At 39.5% G+C, this 19,036-nt stretch overlaps 1 protein-coding gene across 1 annotated transcript in view; it reads right to left on the bottom strand.

Moving 5' to 3' along the window:
- Positions 1-19,036, bottom strand: part of SELENOF (selenoprotein F) — a 47,308-nt gene that overhangs the window by 15,410 nt on the left and 12,862 nt on the right. The window contains 1 exon segment of the mRNA NM_001256960.1: positions 18,191-18,358. Coding sequence (NP_001243889.1) covers positions 18,191-18,358 — 168 coding nt within the window.

Raw genomic sequence — 19,036 nt, 5'->3', positions numbered from 1 at the left:
CCAATGATATATACACACACATATCCCTGCCACTACACTCATACCAAACTTCAAGTCCTATCATGAACAATCCAAGGTATCATTTGGAACAATGCCTTCAGTTCTACCAATACTTAGGAAACATCATACAATAAAAGGAAATAACCTGAGAAAGTGAGAACATGGCCACTATATTTCTTGATGTCCAAATCTTGAAGAAAACTGGGAAAAATGACTCTAAATTTGAATATGTTAAAAAGTACTTTCTAATTAAGACAAAGTAGCCTCTTGGTAATTAATGGGTAAAAATAAAAAGATTTCAGAAAATGGCAAACTATTTACTACATGGCACAAAGAGAAAAAAATACATCTTTTTTCCCCTGAATGAAAAACACAACATATTTTCCCGTTAATTTGAAAAACTGAGCTGAGCTCAAAATATGGCTCAACACTCACACATTCAATAGCCTCTAAACGGAACAAGAAGGTACTATATATGGCAGCAAATAGCTGCTTATCAAAAGAAATCAAGTCCCTGTATGAGTGTTGATATTACCACTATAATACTGAACATCTGTGTTCCATAAAATGGGGGCAATTATAATCATCTTTAAGAGAGGTTACAAATATCTGAAAATAATAACACACAAAACATCTGACACTAATTAGAGGCTCTCTGTACTAAAGCTATAGAAAGTAATCATCTAATATATATTTTAACTTTATATATTTAACATAAAACTTAAGAGCAAAATGAAACTTTCTGGAAAAGAGAAACATCAAGTCCATTATACATTTTTAGTTTTTGCTAGCTCGTTGGCAAATATATTATTTATTTTAGAATGCATCATAGTACCCTAATAAAATTCATGACCTTCTAAATGAAAACATCTAACATTTTTTTCTACAAAGAGAAAACTGGGAAGGTTTTCAATTATGCTAAGAGGGTATGCTTTATTGAAATATTCTCTACTGTTATCTTTTTGCCCACTCACCACCATTTCCTCAATAAGCTATCTTGTAACTATAATAGTTCTTTACCTGTGGTTTTGCTTCCTTTACTTTCAGTTATCCTTGCAGATTGAAACTACTACGTGGAAAATTCCAGAAATAAATACTTTATAAGCTTTAAATAACTTTTGTTCTATGTATTTTATTAGTTACTGCTATTAATCTCTTACTGTGCCTAATTTATAAATTAAACTATCACAGGGATATAGAATGTGCATATAATGTGTGTGTGTGTACATATATATAAATAAATGTACAGCAGAAGTCTACTGTACCCCTCTTGTGTTTGAGTTGTTTCTCAAGTAAGAACACTGAGAGCATTATCATTCATCCTTTTCCCACTGTAATCCATTTTAATATTTCCATAGGTCATTAAAGAAATTAAAAAATTATTTAGGGGTGGGAGCTGTGTGGTACAGAGGGTTAAGTGGCTGCCTGGGAGACCTGCATTCTATATGGGAGCACCAGTTCAATTCCTGGCTGCTCTGCTTCTTGTCCAGCTTCCTGCTACTGTGTCCTGGGAGCAGAAGATGATGATGATGGCTCAAATGCTTGGGCCCTTGTCACCCATGTGGGAGATCTGGACAGACTTCCAGGCTTCTGGCTTGGGCCTGGTATTACCTTGACTGCCAGGGGAAGGAAGATATTCTCTCTCTCTTTCTTTGTAGCTTTTCCTTTCAATTAGATCAAAAGGAATATTCATTTAAAAAAATTATTCAACTGGGGCTGACATTTTGGCCCAGAGGATTAAGGTACCACCTGTGATACTGGCATCTCATACTAGCATGCTGGTTCATGTCTTGGCTGCTCTGCTTCCAATCCAGCTCCCTGCTAATGTGTCAGGGAAGGCACTGAAGAGCTCTGAGGACTTGGGCTCCTGCTACCTGCATGGGAAACTTGGATGGAGTTCCTGGCTCTTGGCTTTGGCCTAGCCCAGCTTTGGCTAGTGCAGCCATTTGGAGAAGATCTCTATCTCTAGCTGCCTCTCAAATAAATAAACTTTAAAAGATAAATAAAACTTATTTAACTGAGAGAGTGGTTGTGGGTGGAAGTGGTAGGGGAGAGAAAGAAAGAGTGAGAGCTCCCATTCACTGATTCACTTCACAAATGTCTGCCACGGAGCATGGCCCACGCCTGGAGCTGGGAACACAATCCAGATCTTCCATGTGGGTGGCAATTATTTGCACCTTCACCACTGCCTCTGAGGGGCTACATCAGAGTGAAGTAGGAGTCAGAAGCAGGAGCCAGATATCAAACCCAGGTCCTCTGACGCAGGAAGTAAGCATGTTAGCCTAGGCTAAATGCCGGCCCCATCCTGTAGGTTTTATCTACCTAAATCTACCTCAAATCGATCTCTTTCATTTTCACTGCAAATGTTTTGTTTTTAAGCCTTTTATAGTCCTGCTAGAAAACAGTAATATAAATTATTTTTCTGGCAAAGATATTCCCCTTTGTCCTATCAACTATTGTTTCATACCAACAAAAACTCATTAAAATATAAATCTGGTATTAGTTCACTGCTTATAATCCTTTACTCTGTTCCCTGCCTGTAGGATAAAGTCCAAATTCTTCATCAAGGCACACAAGGCCCTACATCACTTGGCTCCTGCTTACCTAACCATGATCATCTCTAACCATCACCCAGCTGTCTGTTTATCTCAGATGGCCATACTCTCATGGTTCTGTGCCTTCTTAACTTTTCCTTATGCCAGAGAGGCTCTTCTAATCATTTTCCAACTTACCGTAAGTGTCATCTCATATATAAACAAGTGATGAAATTTACCTGATGTGTCAAACGGTTATGCAGTTTCCTCCTGGGTGCTTTCATAACACATGTGTACTTAAGCACATATCTCCCTAAATTTCTTATTTGAAAGGCAGACACATACACACACACACAAAGAGAGGGAGGGAGAGGGAGGGGGAGGGAGGGGGAGGGAAGGGGAGAAGGGAAAGGAGAGGGAGAGGGAATGAGAGAGAGAGAAAGAGCAAAAGAAATATCTTCCATTCTCTTGTTTACTTCCCAAATGCCTGCAACAGCTAGGGCTGTGCCAGGCTGAAGCCAGGAGCCTGGAACTCAATCTTGATCTCCCACGTGGATAGTAGGGATCCAACTACTTGAACCACACACTGGCCCCCAGGGTGTGGATTAGCAGGGAGCTGGAATCAGGAGAGTAGTTGGGACTCAAATATGGGCACGCCAGCACTGGATGTGGGCAATCTAAGCAGTGTCTTAACCACTAGGTTAAACACCCTTCTCAAATTTGAGTTCTTTCAAGATATCATTACATCTGGAAATATTTGTTATAAAAAGGGAACAGCACAAAGGTATAAAATAGTAAGTAAAAATCTTTCTCGACTTCCCATTCTCCACCCAGTAACTTTTAGTTCTTCCATTGGTCCTTCCATAATGTTAAACAGTGTTCTATCTATAGCTCACAATATATCAACTCTAAGAGATCTATTGATTCACTCTTTCTTCCAATTTTTATTTATGCTTAATTATTTCAGTGGTCACCCCCATAGTATTAGATATTATGTTTTATTCAATTAACACAGAATATCCTGCGAATCATATTCCAGCAAACTCCTAAAGGATAGTGACTTCTGGCTTATTTCAGAATTTTTAGAGCATATCACATGAAAACGCAGTTAGCGTATAAATGGAAAGTTTATTTTGACTGTGATACAGGTATGCCTAGGAAATATAGTTGTAAGGTAGCCTGAATTACTTTAAGGATTTCTTTTTTACATATTACAATCTGCAAATGTGACACTGTTTTAATATGCTTAGACAGAGAATGACCCTAATTTGTACTGAAAACAGGACATTTTTCGAATTAAAGGCAGAGATAAAAAACAATAAATTTAAATAATATTTTCAATTCAATTAAACAAGCTCATAAAGTAAATTTAAAAGTTTTGGTATAGCCACTTTTTAGTTGTTTGACTTTAGGGAAAATCTAGGTGTCTCAGAACCAACTATAAAATAGGGAAAGTAATGATATTGTGAACATTTGGTTTACTGTGAACATTATAAATCACTTATAAACTTATAAATCACTTAAAATAGTGCCTTCAAATAGTAAGAATTTAAGGTTAGTGGCTATTATCATTAAGTAAATATCTGTGTCAATATTTTTTAAAGATTTATTTATTTATTTGAAAGGGTTACACAGAGAGAGCAGAGGCAGAGAGAGAGAGAGAGAGAGAGAGAGAGAGGTGTCTTCCATCCGATGGTTCACTCCCCAGATGGCCACAATGGCCAGAGCTGTGCCGATCTGAAGCCAGAAGCCAAGAGTTTATTCCCGGTCTCCCACGTGGGTGCAGGGGCCCAAGGACTTGGGCCATAGCAGAGAGCTGGACAGGAAGTGGAGCATCCAGGTCTTGAACCGGCGCCCATATGGGATGCTGGTGCTTCAGGCCAGGGCATTAATCCACTGTGCCACAGCGCTGGTCCCTGTGCCAACATTTAGTACTGTTGCTACTCAAGTGTCTCTGTGATACTTACATTGAATTTGAAATTCTCCCAAACCTTATTCATTATCTTAAAAAAAGTCAATGCTTTTACATTATAATTAGAACAATCTGTTAAAGACATTTGTTTATATTTCTGTTTCCTTTGAAGAAATCAGTTCATGTACTGACACTACAGACACATTATAAAGGTGAAGCTATTTTAAGTAACTGTGAAATTTCTTTAGTGACTACAATTTCACGCACAGTTAGCTTAACCTCCATTTCATCTTTCTATGTTTTACACAGCAGTGGCATTCTGTTTCTGATGGGCTAACACTTAAAATTTGCCACTGTGTAGAATAATGCTCATGTTTAAGCTGACTTCTGAATTACTCTTAAATTGATTATACAATTTCCATGTACATTGAGAACTACATGTTTTGTTGTTTGTTTAATCAGAATTTTACAAACATTATGTGACTTATTTAAAAATTTCTTATTGGGCTCTAAATAAAGCCAGATTTGGTAATATATTCTTGAAAAACAAGTCATGGGAGCCATTAAAATTTGTGGTAAACTGAGAAATAAAGATTTGATAAGATAAAAACTAGTAATAAAATTGTTAATTTTCTTAACTACAAATACAAAGGGATCTTAAGTAACCAGGTGTTTCATATTTAACTCATTCAACTTCTTACAGGAACTCTGTGAAGTAGGTATTATTAATATTTTCAAGATGAGAGGCAAAATAAAGACGAGACTTAAAAATCTGAGGCTGTGGAGTCAGCAGACCTGATATGAAAACACGGGGCCAGCACTGTGGCACAGCAGGTTAAAGCCCTGGCCTGAAGCGCTGGCATCCCATATGGGCGCTGGTTGTAGTCCCGGTTGCTCCTCTTCCCATCCAGCTCTCTGCTATGGCCTGGGATAGCAGTAGAGGATGGCCCAAGTCCTTGGGCCCCTGCACCTATGTGGGAGACCCAGAAGAAGCTCCTGGCTTCAGATGGGCACAGCTCCACCTATTGCGGCCATCTGGGGAGTGAACCAGCGGATGGAAGACCTCTCTATCTGTCGCTACCTCTCTCTGTAACTCTGTCTTTCAAATAAATAAAATAAATCTTTAAAAAAAAAACAAAAAACAGGTTATGGGGCTGGCACTGTGCCTCAGCGGGTAAAACTGCTGCCCGCAGTGACGGCATCTCATAACGCTGCTGGTTTGAGTCTCGGCTGGTCCACTTCTGATCCAGCTCTCTGCCATGGCCTGGGAAAGCAGTGGAAGATAGCCCAACTCCTTGGGCCCCAGCACCCATGTGGGAGACCCTGAAGAAGCTCCTGGTTTCGGATTGGCACAGCTCCAGCCGTTGTGGACAACTGGGGAGTGAACCAGCGGATGGAAGACTTCTCTCTCTCTTTCTGCCTGTCCTCCTCTCTCTGTGCAGCCCTGAATTTCAAATAAATAAATAAATCTTTTAAAATAAAAAGAAAATAGGTTATGCACCTAACCCTCAGGTAACTTTGTACAGATTATTCCCTAGTTTCCTCTTCTGTTAACTAGGGACAATGGTATTTAAATTACAGTAGTATTGTAAGGATTAAGTAGATAATACAAATAAAACACTCAGCATATAACCAGTATAAAACTTGAAAAGGTTGAGTCAATGCAATGATGACAAAACTGAGGATTCCAGGCTTTTGGCCTAGCAGTTAAGACACAAGCTTGGGTGCCCACATTCCACACTGAAGTGCCTGGTTTCTAAGAGGCTGGAGATAGTAACTCAGGTACTTGGTCCATGCTACACACAAGGGAGATCTGGATTGAGATTCTGGCTCCAAATTTCAGCCTGTCGCAGCTCTGGTGTTTGTGGGGTGCTTAGGGCGAAAACTAGTGGATGACAGCTCTGCTTCTCTGCCTGCTTTTTAAATAATTTAAAACAGTGGCCGGTGTTTTGGTGTACTGAGTAAACCTGTGACCTGTAATGCTGGTATCCCAGATGGATGCTGGTTCCAGAATCAGCTGCTCCACTTCTGACCCAGCTCCCTGGTAACAGCCTGGGAAAGCAGCAGAAGACAGCCTAAGTGCTTGGGCCCCTGCATCCACCAGGGAAATCTGGAAAAAGCCCCTGACTCCTGGCTTTGGTCTGGCCCAGCCCTGGCCATTTTGGCTATTGGGGGGGTGAACCAGAAGATGGAAGCTCTCTCTCTTCTTCGCTCTGTGTAACTCTTTCAAATAAATAAATCTTTAAAAGAAAATTAAAAACAGCAAAGCCTCTTCACAAAAAATTAGAGGAATTTGTTAACTCAACATCACAAAGTAAGCAAGCAATGAAGCTAGGATGGAAATTCAACTCTCTCAAAAATTTTATAAAGAAAGGAGGGGCTGGCATTGTGCAACAGTGGGTTAATCCTTGCCTTCAACACCAGTATCCTATATAAACTTTGGTTAAAGTATTGGCTGCTCCACTTCCAGTCTGGCTTCCTGCTAATGCACCTGGGAAAGAAGCTATTCACATGGGAGACCCAGATAGAGTTCCAGGCTCCTGGCTTCAGACTGACCCAGCCCAAGTTATTGTGACCCTTTGGGAAGTAAACAAGCGGAAGGAAGATATCTCTTTTTGTAACTGTCTTTCAAGTACATAAACAAACATTTGAAAACAATGATAAACTTCTAATGAATTATATACCTTATTACCTCTGACCTATTTGGAATGCGTGTAAAAGAGTATAATACATGTTGGAAATGATAAGCTATTATATAGAGAGCTGGTGAATTAAAATTATTCCGATTCTAATTAGGGAATGGTTGGGATCCATTTATGTTCTTAAATTTATTTTATACAATCAAATCTAGTGCAAAAAGCAACAGTAAAGATATTTTTACTTTTTCTTACACCTTTGAACTCTGTTACCATGTAGCCGAAAAAATATAAAAAAGGAGTGAATGTTTAGTCTAGGGGTTACAATGCCCTTGTCCCCCATGAGAGTGCTTGCATGTGATCTGAATCCAGCTTCCTGCCAATGCAAACCCTCAGAGGCAGTGGTGATGGCTTAAATAATTAGGTTCTGGCTTCCCACGTAGGAGATGTGGACTGCATTTCCGGTGCTAGTCCTGTCCTGCTCACAGCAGGCATTTAGGGAGTGAACTAGCATATGGAGGTTCTGTCTGTCTATGTGTCTCTGTGCCTCTCAAATAGACCAAAACAAAACAAAACAAAACAAAAATAAACTAGAAATAATTGATTGGTTTGATTACCTTTTTCATAAAGTGTACTGCAAATAAATAGCTTGTTTTCTGCTATAATGTTATTTCTGGTTTCAAAAAATATCATGGCTCCTACCTTATCTATCCTCTGGAAAAGTCTGAAACCAATAACATATTTTATTCTAGTTTTAATAAAGGTCTCTGTCAATTTTCACAGTAGGCTTATCCTAAGAAAACTGAGTTCTACTTTAGCAATGGTCTTGATATTATTCTAGTAGCAAACTCTTGTCTCCAAATGCAATCCATTATATAAGTTCAAACTTACAGTATTTTTCTTATTAAAATGTAATTTGGCAAACTCAAAAATTTTACATCTGGGATTATGTTCGACATAATTTATTTCTGTATTTTGCTTCACACAAATAATTGTAAATAGAAGTCTTCATATTATTATATATAACAAAATACTTCCTCTTGATTCAACAGATCAAGGTGCTTAAAAGTGAAGTAATGAAAAACTGTGTTCCAAAGTTTTATAATTGGAAAATTTATTTATATTTTATTTATTTTATAAATACTTTATTTGAGAGGCAGACTTAGAGACAGAGAGAGGGAGAGACAGAGAGAGGTCTTCCATCTGCTAGTTCACTCCCCAAATGGCCACAATGGTTGGAGCTGGGCCGATCTGAAGCCAGAAGCCAGGAGCTTCTTCCAGGTCTGCCACATGGGTACAGGGACCCAAGGACTTGGGCCATTTTCCGCTGCTTTCCCAGGTCATTAGCACGGAACTGGATTGGAAGATGAGCAGCTGGGACTCAAACTGGTGTCCATATGGGATGCCTGCGCCACAGGCAGAGGCTTGACCTAACATACCACAACACTGGCTTTAATCATTTGCAAATTTAATAGTTCATATATATATCTGATCTGTTTCATTTTAGAATATTTCACCAATAGTAATCACTATGCTACTTTCTGAGTTCTCCAAGTATCCTAGTTCTGTCTTGCCTTTTTCATCAGCAAACCAGATATCACTGCTACTGTCACTACCACCAGCAGGAAATCTTTACCTAGTATTGCTCTAAGCAAGAGACAGTTCTGAGCAGTATATGCAAACTAACTCATTTAATCTTCATAACCTCTCTTTCAGATAGAAATTCCTGCTATCCTTAATTTGTAGATGAGGAATAGATTTAGATTCATCAAGTACTTGGTCTAAGAACACCAGCAGAGTGGTAGAGAGGATCTGTCTAGGTAGCCTGGGTCCAAGCTTGTTTTAACCCCTACTCTAACAGATCCTCCTGATTTGATGAAGATGAATGAATAGTAAATTAAGCTGAAAATAATCTGTTGATTGTTCAAACAGATAAGTAATTTAGTTAAACAGATTCTGGCCTACATAGGTTCTCTGATTTGGTCACTAGCTTGACCTTTAGAAAAATAGTTCAGAAGTGAGGTAGGGGTAAACACAGAAGAATTAAGTGCTAAAACTAATTAAATAAAAGTATTTCAAAGAAAAAGGAAACCAGTGGTACTGCAAGGATATTTGTGATCCAAGATGTAAATAAAAATACATATCAACTAAGGAAACAGGGGCACATAATCAAGGAGAAATGCAGAAGTTCTTTAATAACAAGGTCTGAAAGAAACTGAATCATTTGTATAAAGATATGAAAACTGCTTGAAGTTTTTTAAAATAATAATTTTATGTGGCAGAGACTGAGAGAGAGACAGACATGGAGAGATTCCATTTGCTGGCAACAGCTGGGACCAAAACCATCAGGTGGGAATACAACTTAGGTCTCCCATGTGAGTGGCAGGACCCAATTACCTAAGCCATCACCACTGTTTCCCATAGCCTGCACAGGCAGGAAGACAGATTGGGAGCCACGGCTGAGAACTGAACCCAGGTACTCCCATGTGGGCTAAAGGCGTCTTAACTGCTATGCTAAACACCAGCTTTTTAAATTATTTTTATTATGTTTTAAATGAATGAAAAAAACAGGAGAAGTACATAACAGCCATAGGCAAGTTTAGGGTCACAGAATTGGGAAGAACATAAAAGGATGAGAATAAAAACCCAGTCACTGAAACATTATGTACAATCTCAGAAAATATAAGTTCAAAAAGCCTTAACAGAAAAAAAATTTTTTAAAAAGATGTATTTATTTACTTGAGAGGCAGAGTTACAAACAGAGAGAGAATTCCTCTGTTTATTCCACAAATGTCCACTAAGGCTGGAGTTGGGCTGATCCGAAGCCAGGAGCCAGGAGCTTTTTCTGGGTTTCCCACATGGGTATAGGAGATCAAGCACTTGGGCCATTTCCACTGCCTTCCCAGGCTATTAGCAGAGAGCTGGATTGGAAGAGGAGCAGCTGGGACACGAACCAGCACCCATATGGGATGCCAATGCCGCAGGTGGAGGCTTAACCTAGTATGTTACAGTATCGGCTTCTAGAAAAAAATAGTTAACTTATACTTTTCCCATGAAAATCCCAGAAAACTATTTTAATCTGATGCTCATGTGCACTTTGGAAAGAATACTTATTAAGATTAGAGGTTATGAGCCAGCACTGTGGCACATCAGGTTAAGCCGCTACTTGCAATGCCGGCATCAAGTATCAGAGTGCCAGTTCAAGTTCTGATTGTTTTTGCTTCCTATCCAACTCCCTGCTAATGTACTTGGGAAACCAGAGGAAGATGTCTCAAGTACTTAGGCCATGCAATCCATGTGGGAGATCAGGATGGAGTTCCTGGCTCCTGGCTTTGGCCTGATGCTGCTGTTGCAGCTATTTGGGAAGTAAACTGAGTTAGTGTTCTCTCTCTCTCTCTCAATCTCTTTGCCTTTTAAATAAATAAAATAAATCTAAAAAAAAAAAAAAAAGATAAATAGAATGGAATCATTAAAAAATTGTGCTGACCACGAGAGCATTTTAGGCATGGAAAGCCAAGATACTGAGGCAAAAAAAATGATCTACATGAAGGATCTCTGTGAGTGAGATCCCAGTGGAAAGAAGGGGCTATCAAAGAAGGATGTACTTTTCTCTGAAGGGAGGAGAGAACTTCCACCTTGCTTATGGCCATGTATAAACACTGATGGAGTTTGTGGACTCAAAAGGCTTCTACAGCCTTGGCAGCTCATGAAAAGAGCCTCGGGTGATCACTGATGTCATAAATAAGAGTGTCAATTGTTAAATCAATAAATGGAGTCACTTTGCACTTACTCCCCATGTAGAACCCCTGTCCTTAATGAGTTGTACTATGAGAATTAATGGTAAAACTTGTCTTCAAACAGTACTTTATACTTAGTGTGTCTGTGTGGGTGCAAACTCTGTTGAAATCTTAACTTATTATTGAGTTGGTCTTCTGTACATAAAGATAATAAAAAATGAATCTTAATGAAGAATGGGATGGGAGAGGAAGGAGGTGGGATGGGAATGAGAGTGGGAGAGTGGGTATGGGGAGAAGAACTGCTATATACCTAAAGCTATACCTATGAAATTTGTATTCATTAAATAAAAACTTTCTAAAAAAATGTGAATAACATCTTTTTTTAGGTAGATTTGAAATGTTTATGATATTCTTATAAATACAATGTAGAAATGAGACATGCATATTTATGGTTATACAATTAAAACTAAAAAATGTTGTATAACTGACCAAAAACAAGCCTGTTATAAGAATAACATTTGCTAAAAATGATTGGATGAACACATCAGAAAGATAATCCACCCAGACCAAGTGGGATTTATTCCTGGTATGCACGAATGGTTCAACAGTTGTAAATCAATCAATATGATACATAACATTAACAAATTGAAGAACAAAAACCATATGTTACTCAATAGATTCAGAGAAAGCATTTGACAAAATACAACACCCTTTCATGGTGAAAACTCTAAGCAAATTGGATATAGAAGGGACAATCCTCAACACAATCAAGGCAAACCCGCAGCCAGTGTCATATTGAATGGGGAAAAGTTGGAAGCATTTCAACTGAGATCTAGAACCAGACAATGATGCCCACTCTCACTATATTTGCATTCAATATAATCCTGGAAGCTCTAGCCAGAGCCATTAGACAAGAAAAAGGAATCAAAGGGGTACAAATCAGGAAGGAGGAAGTCAAACTATCCCTATTTGCAGATGACATGACCCTATATATAGGGGATCCAAAAGACTCCACAAGAGACTATTGGAACTCATAGAAGAGTTTGGAAAGGTAGCAGGATACAAAATAAACAAACAAAAATCAACAGCCTTTGTATACACAAACAATGCCACAGCTGACAAAGAGCTTCTAAGACTAATCCCATTCACAACAGCGACCAAAAAAAGTCAAATACCTTGGAATAAATTTAACCAAGGATGTCAAAGGTCTCTATGATGAGAATTATAAAACATTAAAGAAAGAAACAAAGGAAGATATGAAAAAATGGAAAAATCTTCCATGTTCATGGATTGGAAGAAACAATATCATCAAAATGTCCATACTACAGAAAGCAATTTACAAATTCAATGCAATACCAATCAAAATATCAAAGACATTCTTCTCAGATATAGAAAAAATGATGTTGAAATTCATATGGAAACAAAAGAGACCCTGAATAGCTATAGCAATTTTATACAACAAAAACAAAGCAGGAGGCATCACAATACCAGATTTCAAGACATACTACAGAGCAATTATAATCAAAACAGCTTGGTACTGTTACAAAAACAGATGGATAGACCAATGGAACAGAATAGTAATACCTGAAATCAATCCAAACATCTACAATCAACTTATTTTTGACAAAGGAACTAAAATCAACCCCTGGAGCAAGGACAGTCTCTTCAACAAATAGGGCTGGGAAAACAGGATCACCATATGCAGAAATTTGAAACAAGACCTTGACCTGACACCTTTCACCAAAATCCACTAAAAATGGACTAAATTCCTAAATCTACAACTCGACACCATCAAATTATGAGAACATTGGGGGAAACCCTACAAGACATAGGCATAGACAAAGAGTTCTTGGAAAAGACCCCAGAGGCACAGGCAATCAAAGCCAAAACCGACAAATGGGATTATATCAAACTGAAAAGCTTCTGCACTGCTAAAGAAATAATCAGCAAAGTGAAGACACAACTGACAGAATGGGAGAAAATATTTGCAAACTATACAAGTGATAAAAGTTTAATAACCAGAATATATAAAGAGATCAATAAACTCAACAACAACAAAACAAACAATCTAGTTAAGAAATGGGCAAAGGACCTACTTAAACAGACATTTTTCAAAAGAGGAAATCCAGAGGGCCAACAGATACATGAAAAAAATACTCAGGATTGCTTATCATCAGAGAAATGCAAATCAAAACGATGAAGTTGCACCTCATCCAAGTTAGAACGGCTTTCATACAGAAACCAACAAAAAACAAATGCTGGCATGGATGTGGGGAAAAAGGCACCCTAATCCACTGTTGGTGGGAATGTAAACTGGTAAAGCCATCATGGAAGACCGTGTGGAGATACTTCAGAGGTGGGAATATAAACCTTTCACATGACCCAGCCATTTCACTTCTGGGAAACTACCCAAGAAAAATGAAATCGGCATACGAAAGAGCTATCTGTACCTCCATGTTTATCACAGCTCAATTCACAATAGCAAGGACATGGAATCAACCCAAATGCCTATCAACTGAACACTGGATACAGAAATTATGGGATATGTACACCATGGAATACTACATAGCAGTAAAAAAAAAAGAAGTCTAGTCATTTGCAATGAAATGGATAAACTGGAAAACATCATACTTAGTGAAATAAGCCAGTCCCAAAGGGACAAATTTTATATGTTCTCCCTGACATGTGATAACTAATAGAACACCTAAAAGACAACATATAGAAACGAAATTGACTCTTTGAGAAGCAATGATTATGTACAGCTCTCCTGTTGACTGTTGAGGAACAGCTTCTTATTCTATTTCTTTATCTTTTCCTTTATAATATTTTTCATATCTTTTTCTCTTTCATACAATTCATTGAACACTAAACATTGAGTTAATCACATATGTATACTTAAGTGAAAATAGATCTTTGCAAAGAATAAGAGTGAAAATAAGAAAGGGAACAGGTAGGGAGGTGGGAAGGAGGGTGGGAGGGTGGCACAGTGGAATCACCAAGATTATGAAGATGTAAATGTCAAATGTATGAAGTATGCAACTGCAAAGCAGTATAGTCCTTCATACATTCATATGGGCATACTTCTAAGGGTACAAACTAACAACCATAAGACCCCCAAATCCCTGAAGCTGGCTAATAAAAATAGCAGCTTAAGTGTAAGAAAGATCAAATGGATAGGAACAAGTGACCATATAGATATGATCAAGAGTGATCATATTAATAGGACTAAGTGTTTGGAAATAAGAAGAAAGAATTAGAAAGAAGTGAAGACTCCAAAATAGGAAGCAGTCCGGCTGGCGCTGTGGCTCACTAGGCTAATCCTCCGCCTGTGGCGCTGGATTCTGTCCCGGTTGCCCCTCTTCCAGGCCAGCTCTCTGCTATGGCCAGGGAGTGCAGTGGAGGATGACCCAAGTGCTTGGGCCCTGCACCCCATGGGAGACCAGGAGAAGCACCTGGCTCCTGGCTTCGGATCAGCGCGGTGCGCCGGCCGTGGTGGCCATTGGAGGGTGAACCAACAGCAAAGGAACAAAGGAAGACCTTTCTCTCTGTCTCTCTCTCTCACTGTCCACTCTGCCTTTCAAAAAAAAAAAAAAAAAAAAAAAAAGAGAAAATCCTTTAAAAACAAAATAGGAGGCAGTCCATACAGCAGACTCATAGAATGATAATCGCTTTAGATAGCACTCTGATCCCAGAATCAGCCCTTAAGGCATTCTAGTCTGGCTAGAAAGCCCAAGGGGAGCATTTCAGGCATGGAAAGCCAAGACACTCTGGGAAAAAATGTGCTACATAAAGGACCCTGTGGGTGAGACCCCAGTGGAAAGAAGTAGCCATCAAAGAAGGATTTACTTTTCTTTGAAGGGAGGAAAGAACTTCCACTTTGCTTATGGCCTTGTCAAGCTACTGGATCCAAAAGGCTTTGATAGCCTAGGTAGCACATGTCAAGAGTGTTAGGTGATCACTGATGTCATATATAAGAGAGTTAAATAAATAACAAGAGTCACTGTGAACTAACTTCCCATGCAGGACCTCGGTCCATAAAGAATAGTTTTATGCAACTTAATAGTAAAACTTGTTCTCAAGAATCACTTCCTTGGGGCCGGTGCTGTGGCATAGAAGGTAATGCTGCCGCCTGTAGTTCTGGCATCCCATATGGGTGCCAGTTTGAGTCCCAGCTGCTCAGACCTAGAAGACCCTGGCTCCTGGCTTCAGATCAGTGCAGCTCTGGCTGTTGCAGCAAGTTGAAGAGTGAACCAGCAGATGGAAGACTTCTCTCTCTGTGTAACTCTGTCTTTCAAATAAATAAATAAATCTTTTTATTTTAAAAATCACTTCCTTTCAGTGTATTAAAAGGAGGATATTATTATGTCTCATAAGTTATAGTCATGTCTTTTTTTTTTTTTTTTGAGAGAGGCAGAGTGGACAGTGAGAGAGAGAGACAGAGAGAAAGGTCTTCCTTTTGCTGTTGGTTCACCCTCCAATGGCCACCGCGGCCGGCACGCTGCGGCCAGCGCACCGCACTGATCCGATGGCAGGAGCCAGGTGCTTCTCCTGGTCTCCCATGGGGTGCAGGGCCCAAGCACTTGGGCCATCCTCCACTGCACTCCCTGGCCACAGCAGAGAGCTGGCCTGGAAGAGGGGCAAATGGGACAGAATCCGGCACATTGCAGTTTTTTAGAGAATTTTGATGGAAAATCATTAGACACTCACCTTACAGTTTTGATTTGGTTCCTTTTTTTTTTTTTGGTTATTAGTTGATCGTTTATTGAACCGTTTTCCTCTGTACCAAACTAATTAAAGTCCTAAGACTTAAAACCAAGTTTTAAAAATTTGCTGTTTACATTTTATTTTCATACAATAAATGGCTAAGTTACAAATCTGGAAATCTTCTAAATGTTAAAATATATTATTGGCATTTGTAAATCAATAAAGTGAAAATATGTAAGGTTCTACAAGCCATTTTTGGGACACTGTGAATATTAGGCACAGGATAGTGAGAAATCAAATGTTAAAATTTGGCTAAATACTAACTTTTTTTTTTTAACAGGCAGAGTGGACAGTGAGAGAGAGAGAGAGAGACAGAGAGAAAGGTCTTCCTTTGCCATTGGTTCACCCTCCAATGCGGCCGGCACACCACACTGATCCGAAGGCAGGAGCCAGGTGCTTCTCCTGGTCTCCCGTGGGGTGCAGGGCCCAAGGACTTGGGCCATCCTCCACTGCACTCCCTGGCCATAGCACAGAGCTGGCCTGGAAGATGGGCAACCGGGACAGAATCCAGTGCCCCGACCAGGACTAGAACCTGGTGTGCTGGTGCCACTAGGCGGAGGATTAGCCTGTTAAGCCGTGGCACCGGCCTAAATACTAACTTTTAAATATACGATTTGCAAGAATTCCAAAATTTCTTCACCAAAATAAACAGCTTTTAATTTCATTTTCCATGAACTTTTTCAAGTACTTTTGTGCAAGTGGAAGAGAATATTGAAAGAAAACTTGAGAGAGATGTTAAAACTTTTTCTTATTGCAAACACAGGGATCTCACTAATTGTTTTATTTGGACAACATAAATGATTTTTTCAGGCTATTTTATAATTTAAAGAAATCCAGAGTTATTGAGCCCTTCCCTACAGGATTAGGAAACAAGGAACTAACACTAGCTCATCTTGCAGAGCAGCACAATACTTTGTTGAGACTTCCAGATAAAACTATGAAAAGCAGCCAGAAATCACTAAAAGAACTAATAACATTTTGGGCCAAAATCTCCCCTCACCAAGTAGGTTAAGGCTGCCATTTTTGAACATGTGATGTATGAGGTGTGTAGCTGACATGCATCTGCTCAGAAAAACCAGGAGTGACCCTTTCTTTCTTTCTTTCTTTTTTTTTTTTTGACAGGCAGAGTGGACAGTAAGAGAGAGAGACAGAGAGAAAGGTCTTCCTTTGCCATTGGTTCACCTTCCAATGGCCGCTGCGGCCGGCGCTGCGGCGCACTGTGCTGATCCGAAGGCAGGAGCCAGGTACTTATCCTGGTCTCCCATGGGGTGCAGGGCCCAAGGACTTGGGCCATCCTCCACTGCACTCCCTGGCCACAGCAGAGAGCTGGCCTGGAAGAGGGGCAACCGGGACAGAATCTGGCGCCCTGACCGGGACTAGAACCCGGTGTGCCAGCGCCGCAAGGTGGAGGATTAGCCTAGTGAGCCGCGGCGCCGGCCGACCCTTTCTTAATTAACCAATTAACTCCCATGTTCCTCCCACAGTCACACCTAGTCCCCTTCTTAATAAATATCTTTTGTAAAAGCTGTATGGGAAGTCAGATTCCAGCACCGCTCCTGCCTCATAATAAACTGTTTTTCCTTAAATGGCCATGACCTTGGTGTTTGGCTTTTGGATGTGCACAGGCAAATGGATTCAACTTGGTTCTGTAATACTTTATTGAAAAGACTTAAAAACTGAGAAATTGCACTATTAATTAGTTTATCCAGTGGGTTCAAAACAAAGATTTTATTGGAGAGTCAGAACTACTAATCTTTGGCTCAGTTTCCAGGTGTTAAAGATTTAGTTGGTATCTGATTTATTGGTGACAAGGTGTAAATTAACAGTATAACAGTTCACATTCCTTGTTAACCGGATTTAGAGTTAAAATTCACTGTCTACAGTTATGTGCCAGGTACTGTCTACTTTACTTTCATCTCAAATTTCATTATAACACCAGCTTCTTATTACGAATGAACAAAATCTCCAAATTCATTGCTCTTTGGTTTCTTTTGGCCAGGTGAGGCAGATTGGAGAGCTTTAGGCTCCAGGTGTGCTACATTGCAATTCTGAAGTTCTCCTCTGCTTGACAACCACGTTGGAAAGGGATTTCAGTGTACAATGAAACTTTCTCTTCTTCTTTGTGCTGATTAATCTTATAATGAGCCAGGCAAGAAAGTTGAGTTTTACTAAAACATAGAAAAGTGAGAGTTCTTTATACAGTAATTAAACTGGTTAAGCGGGGCTGATGCCGTGGCTCACTTGGTTAATCCTCTGCCTGCAGCGCCAGCATCCCTTATGGGCACCGGGTTCCAGTGCCCCCTCTTCCAGTTTAGCTCTCTGCTGTGGTCCGGGAAGGCAGTGGAGGATGGCCCAAGTGCTTGGGCGCCTATACCCGCATGGGAGACCAGGAAGAAATACCTGGCTCCTGGCTTCGGATCAGCATAGCTCTGGCCGTAGTAGCCATTTGGGGGGTGAACCAACTAAAGGAAGACCTTTCTCTCAGTCTCTCTCCCTCACTGTCTAACTCTGTCAAATTAAAAAACAAAAAACAAAACTGGTTAAGCAATTTATATTTTACATGACTTCAACTAAACCATCCCATGGAAGAGACACAGAAAATGATACCTTTTTGGTTTCAAATTGTGCTTCTTCCTGGCAGCATCCTCTGCAATCAGGATCCAGCTGAAGCAGGTTGAACTGTCCAAGGAGATCACAAGAGCTGCAGAGCAAGTTGCTAGAGAAGCCTAACTCTCTGCATGCCTCCGATGAAAACTCTGCCCCAAAAGCAGACACCTGGAAATAAAAAATTGGGAAATAAAACATAAAAAGAAGAGAAAATGGGGTTGATAATGGATATGAGTTACTGAAATGGTTCATTTGGAGACAGACTCTGTAATGTTATAGAAGTCTCTGGATTCTTCCACTTCCCCCCCAAACTTTTTACTTAAAATTCTGACATCTTTCAGCTTAGCTAAAATATGGGTTAATGAAAAAGAGATAAGTAATTTTTATAATATGTATATACATCTTTTATTAAACATTCAATAGTTATTTATAAAAAGAATTTCCGTATATAAAAAATAATTATCATTTCAAGAACTTAGCACTTGTTCATTTGAGTCCCTGGAATAACATTAACTGACTTACCTGCGGTCACATCCAACTAGGGGAGGGTAGGAAAGGCGATGGGGTGCAGAAAGACAAGAGTACAGAGTTCAAACTTTTGGTTTTAGATGAAAGGTCCACCACTTAAAAGCTGTGTGACCCTAGGCAAACTATCCTATCGAGATTTTAATCTCACTTATATGGTAACCAGCAATACTTTCTACATAAGATAGACTGTTATAAGGATTAAGTAAAATGAGCTATATCAAGTATCCAATCAGACTGACGGACAAAAGAAGTTAGTTTTCAAAAATATTAGTTCTCATGGTCAGTGTTGTGGTACCGTGGGTTCAACTTCCACTTGTG

Source organism: Oryctolagus cuniculus, chromosome 7, assembly GCF_964237555.1.
Source record: "Oryctolagus cuniculus chromosome 7, mOryCun1.1, whole genome shotgun sequence".
Lineage (NCBI taxonomy): Eukaryota > Metazoa > Chordata > Mammalia > Lagomorpha > Leporidae > Oryctolagus > Oryctolagus cuniculus.
This window is presented reverse-complemented; position numbering and strand designations above follow the sequence as displayed.